Source organism: Calonectris borealis, chromosome 2 (assembly GCF_964195595.1).
Source record: "Calonectris borealis chromosome 2, bCalBor7.hap1.2, whole genome shotgun sequence".
In the NCBI taxonomy this organism is placed as follows: domain Eukaryota; kingdom Metazoa; phylum Chordata; class Aves; order Procellariiformes; family Procellariidae; genus Calonectris; species Calonectris borealis.
In genome coordinates, this window is record NC_134313.1 from 151,406,938 (window position 1) to 151,416,950 (window position 10,013).

Sequence of the window (10,013 nt, forward strand, 5' to 3'; positions counted from 1 at the left end):
CGGCTGCCATTGAACTCACCATCTTAGAGATGAGGATGGTTCAATAAAAAGGGTGTGTATGCACAGGACTGATCACACAACAGTATTTTTTAGCTTTGATTTAAAAATTAGGCTAGAAGAATTAGACTAAAATGAAAGTATTAAACACCACTATTAGCTTTGTTATCCAGTGCAATCAAAACATTTCCTTCCACATCATTCAGCAACGATGAACTAATGCCAAATCAAAAATGGAACTATTGGAAAAGAAGCAATTTTAATCATTAAGGCTTAACCTGACAAACTGACTTGTGTTTAGGTCTAGCTTTTAAGGACAGGAGGCCAAACTAAAACACAGGTCCTATAACAGGTATATTTATAGGCCAAGTCAAAGCAGCTGTGACTGCAAATCACACCGTGTAAACAAGTAGCCACTTAGCACATCGCCTTCACAATTACTTGATCAATACAACTAAAAGCAAAGCCTATAACACTCATTTAGGAGAGCAAGAGCACTTTTGCATGCAAATACCAGGCTGGTTCTCCTTAAAAACAACCTGCTGCAAGCAAATGCCTCGACAGGATTTTGTCAGCTGCAGTGATTGTTCAATTTTTAAGCCGCTCTCTTTGCCTCTCCGTAAAAAGTGATTGAAACCTTTACCTGCAAATGCTGCATCGGTATTTAAGCGGGTGCTTTACTCATTGCTTTTAAAAGGTGCAATTATTTAGGTTGAACGCACCGATTAGACGCGCACCCCGGCGGGGCGGGACAAGGGGAGACGCCGGCCGCAGCCAGTTGGCTGCGGCCGGCGACTCCCCTTGTCCCGCCCCGCCGATATGGCGGCTCGTCTGCTCCGGAGGACGCTCGGGAGCCGCCACCTCCTCCTCCTCCGCTCCCTGCCGCGGAGCTCCGGCGGCGGCTGCACCCAGGGCACAGGTACCCTCCACCCGGAGCATGGGGAGCAGGGGGAAAGGGCAGGAGCCGCCCTGCAAGGGGAGGGCATCCCCGTCCCCCGTGTCCTCTAGTCAGTTGGAAAGGGCTAAGTCAGCCTGCTGTAGGTATTTCTCTTGAACCGGCAGGCTATACTATAGTTTTTATAGTTAAACTGTCATTTTCAGATTCCCTTTTTTTCCCCAATATCATCTCAGCATTGCAAGAGATGAGTCCAGGCAAGCGTTCATCACTCAGGAGCTGATATTTTTTCATGTATGCTATGCTGATGGGAGATAAGTGTGGAGGTAGCTTCCCACCTCAGACTTTTTGATTAAGAAGGAATGAAAGTATTTTACTCATTGTTTTTCAGCCAATCTATTAATTCTTTGCCAATCTCATACCACCATACATGTGCTGCACAGTGTGTATACTGTGCTGGAGGTTTGCACCGTGATGGGTGACTTCTGCTGTCCTGTTGTGTGCCACCCACCTAACTGCAGCCCCGCTTCTCTTAGGCTGTAGGTGTTGCTTTCTTCCCGTGCTCCCTCTTAGCAACCCTTTTCACTGAGGCCTGTGGGAGTTGCTAGTCTTTGACAGCCCATAAATGAGCATTAGTTCTGGTTTCTGAGGGTTTCCAAGAGGCAAACTACCAAACCTTTCAGTGATACCCAGGGATGAGGAAGGAGCACCAGCAGATCAGCAGTTATCCCAAGCCAGAAGAGAGGGCTGTGCTGGGAGAGCAGATGGTACCCTGGGTCGTAGGTGCCCGTTTCCATTCAAAGCCTTCCCAAGTGGTGTGCTGGAGCTGCTCTCCTTATGTAGCACAAGAATGGAAAGCAGATGCAAAGTCCTCCACTCACCCCTGCTCTTATGTCCCTGACCTGCTCTCCTGTGCTCTGTCTGTACCCATAGAAACTTTGGGAGAGTTGAGGTGGTGATGGAAAGCATAAACAGAGTCTAAGTTAAAAAGGTGTTAAAAATAATATAAATTATCTTTCTATATCTAGTTGAAGACACAGGCTCTCTGACTAAACAAGCTGAAGCAACTGTTGCTACGGACTGGAAAAAAAAATTGACTCCAGAGCAATTCTATGTTACAAGAGAAAAAGGAACTGAACCAGTAAGCAAAAGCGCTAATGCTGTCCAAGGTTAAGTCACCTCCTCCAGAGGAAAACCTGCTTTGGGGAGCTGTCACCACTCAGTTGCTTCGCAGGTTTTCCCCTGCCTTCCTGTGGATGAAAGTTAGACTCAACATACTGAACCGGATGGATTTTGTTCTGACCCAGGCTGGTTTGCAGATGAAAAAACATTCTGCATTCTTTTCCTATTTTGATTTTTTTCTGGGATACTTTACTGCCAGCTCAGCCGTCTGTGTGGCAGTAGTGGAGGCCTCTCCAGAGGGGAGGGAGAAGATCATATTTTTGTCCTGTAGTCTCCTTTTTTTGACCATATGTAGATTAGCCATGGAAATCTTATATATAGATCTTACATATATATATATAGATGGAGCTGGGTTATTCAGGAGCTGGGTTATCCCTCGTGTGCCAAATCACCCACCCACCTTGTCCCCACGCTTTGCTTCCTTCTGTGATGGAGGCCACGTAGCGTTGTGGCTGGAGCGCCAGCGTCTCTAGCCCAGAGCCAGGGCTTCTGCGTGCGTGGAGCACGTACCGTGGGATCAAATCATGTGAACCGTGCCCAAATCCTTATCTGTGAAACAAGGATCCTAATTCCAGACCATGCAGGGAGGAAGAGAGTCCCTTTGTAGAGCCACTTTGAAGTTGTGGCACTCCATAGCAGAGCCCTGGTCTTTGGGATCCTGCACATTTCACAAGTTCCTCGGAGGTCACGACTCCAGCCCTGGTACCTGGATGATTTATGCATCTGACTGGTCTCGAAGTTTCTGGGGGCAGGGGGTAGTCTTCACTATTAATCCAAAGGCATCCTCCCCTTCATTTCTTTAGGCTGCTAATGTTTGTTCTTCAAAGCCCCCCTGTGAAGCCTTCTTTTTATGGTTTTTCTCCTGTTTTGAATCTGATTCCTACATGCTTGTTCCAGATGGTGAGCCTTTAAAGACCTGCATTATTAACTTCTCTTTTTTTCTTCCTTTTTTAAAAGCCATTTAGTGGGATCTATCTGAATAACACAGAATCGGGAATATACTACTGCGTGTGCTGCAATGCCCCACTGTTCAGGTAACATCCTTTAGATTTCGCAGCATCCTTAAAATGTCCTAACTGTGGCAGGAGGGCCAGTGTCTTTTCGTGAGAGGAATGGAAAGTGTAGGTCTGAAGAACAATTCTTTGGTGCCAGAGTGCTATCTATAAGATTTCCAGGATACCTGTGGTGATACAGGTACGTGGTGTGCCCTTTTCTTGAGCGTATGAGGGTCTCCAGTGGCCAGGAGACAGTATTTGCTACATTAGAGTCTGCCTTTTCCTCCAGCCACACACACTGTCCTTTTTGGTTGATAATAATTCTGTTTAAGACGCCTCTAAGCCACAAGTTGCCACAAAATACATGTGTTTATGTGTGAGTATCACTGTATGTTTGCTCTGTTCTTGTGCTCTTCCATAGTCATCTTCTGCCACTCATGCTGCTGGGCTGGAGAGACCTTTGGTCTTCCTTAGTCTAGCCGATGTTATGTTCTTACCGCTGGGTCCCTCGTACTGGAGCTGAGACCTCCTCTCCACCCCCACCCCCCTCTTGTTCCCTAAATTAAATTCCACTATTTTTGCCTTTTTGGTTACATCTACTTTTTAAAACCTGGCTGCGAATGACTGCGCTATTAACCTCTGTGCTCTTTACAATACTATATATTTTGCAACTTCATTAAAGTCTAAGTAAAAGGAAATAGAGTGCCTTGGAGTAGGATATGCAAAGGGTGTTCTGTTCTCTGTAACTGAACCAGAAAAGACAGTTCCTCATATTTTTGATCTAGAAAATAGCCTTTATATATTCCCAACTGCGAGTTCAATGGAATAAGGCTGATATGCCCATTTTTATGAAGACTTTAAAGGACGCACCACGGATCAGAATTTCAAATGGGAAGAGAAACAAGAGGTCTGGATAGTAAGATGGGGGAAAAAGTAACGGCTGTATTAAATATAAACCTAAACTAAGCAATTAAATGGTAAAATTGGAGGCTGATGATTGTGAACAGTTAGTTTTCCTTTGCCAGGTACAGAAAACTATCGTTATGCAAATGAACATTTGATTAAATGTATGGTTTTCTGTAAATGTTTGCTAGTAAACACTTAAATAAAATTATTTCAGAAGCTAGTGCAGCATTGCAGCATATTCTGAAGACAAATAAAAATAAGTCTGGAAAATTCAGATAAGTTAGAGAAATTTTAAATTACTAAGCTGTGGAAGAGTCCCTTCAATTCCTTCAAATGTTCCTTCAATTTAGACATCCTTTATATTAGATGATAGATATTGACAGGCCAGCATGAAGAGAGAAGAGCACTGAAGGGAATTGCTTCTGCTGCTAAACTAATAACAAAACAATAATATAAGCAAACAGTCATGCTGCTTTTTGCAGTATCCAGCTCTCAGAGAATATAGGTACCTTTGTTTAAAGCATAAAATAATGCTGAGCTTTACAGACTGATACAGGGAAATAAAAAACCCAAAACTTACAGAAAAAGCCTTTTAAGAAAATTGAAAATGATTACATGTGCAAAATGGTCTGAAAATATTTTTTCCATGAATGCATTATGTTGTGGAGGACACTAACAATGAGGAAAAAAATGGTATTTGATAAGAGATTCATTCATCATGTTTATTTCCTAGTGCGTTAAAAATGTCTTTTCTTTTTCAAATGCATTAGATCATTAGCTACAGGTAAACATGAAGCATTTCCTCCTTTCTTTCAAAGTACACGTGTGTCTATACATTTATACCAGAATTTATTACCTTCTGCTACCAAATACTCATTTGAAAGAGTTGGAAATACATGGAACAAACCCCTAACCTTTATAGATAGCAAATTGTGGTGCTTTAATGAAATCTCAAACCTTCAGCGAACCATAAACCTACAGCTGAGATTCATAGAGCGAAAAGCACTTTTTAGAATTATCTGGATTCCATCCAGGACGACTGAAATAGGGATCAAAGTAAATGACATGTGCTGGAGGAATGGTGTGTCGAAGGCTAATCTAATACATATGTTTAGGGAAAGTCCATTTATCCATAAATTAAGTGGTGAAATACTTCAAAGGACAAATATGATCTTGAACAGCAATATTTTTGGGTACTAAAATGTTTCTATTAGGGAATCTAAGTGATATTACTGTTAGTAAAACCACACAGAGACCATTTCTGTTGAGAGCCAGTTTAACAGCTCAAAAGGTTGATCCTTTAGCAGAGGAAAACATCTACAATAAACTTAAGTATTGTGAGTGGCATGTAAGGGATGGAGTCAGTCAGGGTCAGATGCAAAACCCACATAGCCTTGAAGACCTTCCTTGACTCTACAGGGTTTCAGAGAGGATCCTCGTATCTATGTATGAATAAGCAGAAGGATCCCTGTGTCAGAAAATGAAGAGTTCTGATTGCAATCTTTTGAAAATAAAAAAAGAAACAGCACAGGTATGTCAGGGAAACTCAGAAGTGGTGTATGGACATTTGTGTTCCCCCGGGTTTTTCTTTGGGAAGCTGTGGCTGGTAGGTCCAGTGTTTGGGTGGCTGTGTAGCAGGGATGCAGAGGGCCCTCTTTGGCTGGAACGACATAGGCTTGGAGCCCTACATACCTTCTCATGCAGACGCGGAACTGCAAACTGCTTTCGCTTCAGTGCAGCCTGCCTCTGTACTGTCTCCTATTTCGCCTCAGTTTTATGGAGGGGAGGAAGTAGGAGAGCATTTCTCATGGGTCTTTGTGGATTGATGTAATGGACTGAGCAACAGCCCGCACAAAAACTAGCCTGTGGTCATTCTGTGGTTGCAAATCCTCTTTTATTTCCACAGTTGCATTGCTCAAAGACAGCCCTGTACAGTTAATTATAAAATGCATGCTAAAGCATGCACTGTTCTTTGGGTTGGATTTTTTTAAGCTTTTTGCCCTGCTTCTTTGTCTTGTCTTTCCAAATGGCACTGCAGGTAAGATTTTCAGATTTTTCTTCGCTGTATTAATATCCCACCAAAATATACATGATGCATACTAGATATGTTGCTTTAAATCCTGTATTGACGAATGGGCTAATCGCCTTGGTGAGAGAAAAGCTGCTGCTGGCGTCGGTGTCTCGCCCACCACTAGGTGCCAGTAAGAGCATTGGGTTTGTGAGGCCGGGCTCGGGCTGGGCACCCGAGGGAAGCGGTCGTGGGGGCTCCGCGGGCCGGCGGTCCTGCGAGGGTGTCAGCCTGTCTTCATTTCTCGCTCCAACTCACTCTTCGGTCTGTTAAGATATAAAGCATGCAATCGAGTTTAATGAATTGCAGCCCCTTCTAGCAGTATTAGGTATTATCTGCAAATGTAACAAGGAGACTCTTCGCTAGAAGTACGTACGTATCGCTATCAAAACTTGCGCAACTTTAAATAGGAGGGATTATCTCGTTTCTGTATGCTAAATCCCCCCAATATTTTCTGATCATGTTTTCCAATACGCTCCAGGTTTTAATACACACCTAAACAGAGTTGGTAATCCATGATGTTAACAGGAGGCACCCACAGGCTGACAGACATCTGACACTGTTTCTGATGGCTGCGATTGTCTCTTGGGAAAAGCAGATCTTTGTGCTGTGAGGATTTGTCATTGGTTGATTGATGGTTTGGGCAAGGCCCTACTTGATTTGCCAAACTGTTTTGATGGCTGACTGCAAGCCAAAGCCATCACCAGGCACGAGCCTGGTCCGGTGGGCCAACCCAGCCATTTTCCATACTCATTTTCTACACTTCGTTTCTCCTTGTAAACTCTCTTCTCTGAGGTTGTGCTGTATTGGGCCAGGCTTTGAACTGCAACGCTGCAGGTGTAATTCAGCTAAACAATGTGCTCAGTTGTTCGAAAAACTTTTTTTCACGCTTTATAAAATGCCAAACTATCAGTGAAATAGAAACGGTGAGGCAAAAGCTCCTGTTGCAGGCTGATCGAGAATTCCCTTTGGTAAAGAGCTTCCAGCACAGTTTGATGCCAGTGAGAAAACTTCTACTGTGCCAAATACTATTAATAGTAGTACAAGACAAGGATGAGGAAAAAAGACAATGTTCTTATGAAAAACAGACCTTTTTGTAACATCTCTGTTATTAATTAACAAGAAGATCTGGTTTCCACTATAGTTCAGAAAAGAAGTACAATTCTGGGACTGGATGGCCGTCATTTTCTGAGGCTTATGGTACTTGTGGCAGAGATGAAAGTAATACCAATATCATGAGACGACCAGATAACTCATTGGGATCAACTAGAACTGAAGTTGTCTGCAAACAGGTATGTTTATTTTGGAGGCGATACCCAAAGACCCAAACCTTAACAAATAAGTTTTCTTTGTGCCCATGAATAAATCTACCTAAATCTAGCAGTGAGAATTACAGTATCACTGGAACTATTCTGTCTCATTTCTTGGTATGAAACACATGAGTAGATTTCTAAATATCTAATATAGACAGTTGGTTTGTGTGAAGAAAATGATGTGACTGGGGAGAGTACTTGTGTAAGTATAGCCAAGAGCTGGAGTTTAGACAGAAAATTTATTCAGAGGACCTCAGGTGAACTGCAGTATGTGACAACAGACAGTAGAAGGGACTGAGATTTAGTCCACCCATTTGCCCCATCAGAGGGTCGGTGCTTCCTAACTCAGTCCTGCTAAACGTTTGCTTAAGCCGTTCTTAAAATATACAGTGATGGAGACACCACAGCTTGGCTAGGTAATGAGTTGTAACGTTCATCTCTTCCTACTATTGGTTAGACGCTGGGGAAAGTGCCTTTGCACTGGGGAAAGTTTGCTTTGCAGCAGTTGAAGGTTATTACTATTTGCCCTGCACGGCGGTGGTGATACCCCCATCTTCACAGCTGTCTTCTATGGGTTCTCTCATTTCACAGAAGCTACCCTTCCGTGGTAGCTATTCCTGTTCTGCTAGTGTTCCTGCCCTTACACCTTTACCTTTCCCCAACCCATGACCCATACTTATACTGGGCCTGTTGTAATACCCAGGTCCTTTTCTAAAGAACTGCCACCCCTAATCATTTCTTCCCAACCCTGAGTCTGTTCTGTTTATTATGGCTGTTAAGATATAAAAGTATGCGGTCGAATTTAATGAATTGCAGCCCCTTCTAGTAGTATTAGGTATTATCTGGAAATGTAACAAGCATTCATTGCAGTCTATTATCATGGTATAGTTCATGTTTTCAATAATATCCAGCAACCACCTTTCAAGAACCCCAGCTGAAGACAACCTTCCAATTTTATAATGAACCACTGATAGCTATTGTGAGTCTTTTTCCCATCAGTAATTTGGAGGGGGGAAAGGGGGGAACCCTCAGTTGACCTCTGAGAAGGACCTACAGCGACTGTCTCAATTAACTTGAAATTTTCATTATGCATTGAGAATTCTAGATCCTCCCATTTATTCCCTATACTTTCTGGCATTAGTACTTTTTGACTTCCCCTTCTGGGTTCTGCTTTTTTGGGGGCAGATATTCACCCACTGGCCAGAGGTGATTACTCCAGGATGTATTTCTATTCTCTCCCCAAGACTCCCCAACCACACAGCTCAACAGTGAATTCATCATACAAGTTTCTTCATTCAGGATAGCACAGTAGGTACCAGCATAATGTTGGTCCATAATTGTAATGGTAATAATGGTACATAATTTCTGTTGCAGTGTGACGCCCATCTAGGCCATGTGTTTGACGATGGTCCCACACCTTTTGGGCAGAGGTTCTGTATCAACAGTGTTTCATTAAACTTCAAACCAGGCTCTGGTCAGTGAGAAGTCGATCTCTGTGGCTTACAGAACATCCTTTCACAGCAGGCTTGTGAAAAACTCTCATGCTTTTAATAGAGAACTCAAATTTTAGTATTTATGCCATTGCAGCTTTGCTTTCCAGCTATTATCAATGTTGATAAAATGCATATTTTTGTGGTAACTCTTTGGCAGTCTGCCTTTTCATGGTTAGTGTGATGTAAGTGTTAATCTGTTTATTGTATTTTTTTAACTTTAAAAAAAATCTATGCAACAGTTCACATTCATAACCATCATCATTAACTGTATTGAGGCTGATGAAGTGAAGTGTTCTCCTGAACCTGACTTTGCCTATGCTGAACAGTAGTTGTGGCACCCAGGAATACAGATCTACATGGCTGATCATGCCAGAGCTTTTACTTCTCTAAAATCATCGTATCCTTCTAAAGGGAAACAAAAATAACATGAATCTCCAAATAAGGTTTGAGGGTTTTTTTTTCCCCTGATGTAAGAGACTTTTAGCCAAGCCAAGTAACTTTTCTGTGAACCCATAAAAGTAAAGTCCTGAAAGAGGGCCTAATTAAAACTATTCCAGGCAATGGAACCAGTGGAGACACAGTGTCTTTCTTCTTTTAAATCAATTACTTTGATTCTGTGTCCAACAGCAGAGCTGAAGTAGGGTTTGCTCCAGGAACTTCCTCTTACAGAAATAATATGATAATAATGTAACAATCTGTGTAATACCTCCAGACTTCTGTTATGACTTGTGTATTTCAGAATCTGAAAATAAAAATGAAAGTGAAGTTTACTGTATTCGGGGGGGGGAAATCAGCATCAAAAAACATGTTCACTAAAGTGATGCTTTTGCTGAAAGCATGCCTTGTCTGTTCTTCCTTGTACAAGTTTGTAAATACTTCTGTGTTCTCCCAAGCATTGTCACCATGGTTTGCTGTAATAGGAAAATAAATCGTATGTTTGTTAAATTGAGCTTTCCTGCTTTCAGATTTTTTTCCAGAGAAAATAATCTCTGAGTCAGAACATCAGCTTCACTAAAATGGCTGAGTTTAAATGCTTCCCTGCTGAGGGTTACTAGGCAACATCTCATTTGGCTTTACCTATAACAGGCTGTTTCCATTCTCCCCACTTTGGTTGCCTCAGTAATAAAAAGGGTGTGTTCATTTACTTAGACTAGTGTAGTCTTA

The 10,013-nt window shown here is 42.3% G+C and overlaps 1 protein-coding gene across 1 annotated transcript; it reads left to right on the top strand.

Moving 5' to 3' along the window:
- The first annotated feature begins 816 nt into the window (after positions 1 to 816).
- Positions 817 to 9,790, top strand: MSRB2 (methionine sulfoxide reductase B2). The gene is made up of 5 exons (XM_075140868.1): positions 817 to 916; positions 1,921 to 2,033; positions 3,032 to 3,108; positions 7,188 to 7,335; positions 8,731 to 9,790. The coding sequence occupies exons 1-5, from the start codon at positions 817 to 819 to the stop codon at positions 8,836 to 8,838; spliced, it is 546 nt and encodes a 181-aa protein (XP_074996969.1). The 3' UTR covers positions 8,839 to 9,790.
- The last annotated feature ends 223 nt before the right edge of the window (positions 9,791 to 10,013 follow it).

What these genes read in the sequence shown, in the direction of transcription:
- MSRB2 (XM_075140868.1), top strand. Translation starts at nt 817, where the DNA reads ATGGCGGCTCGTCTGCTCCGGAGGACGCTCGGGAGCCGCCACCTCCTC. An exon ending in CGGCTGCACCCAGGGCACAG is followed by an intron (nt 917 to 1,920) that starts GTACCCTCCACC and finishes TTCTATATCTAG; the next exon opens with TTGAAGACACAGGCTCTCTG. An exon ending in CTGAAGTTGTCTGCAAACAG is followed by an intron (nt 7,336 to 8,730) that starts GTATGTTTATTT and finishes TTTCTGTTGCAG; the next exon opens with TGTGACGCCCATCTAGGCCA.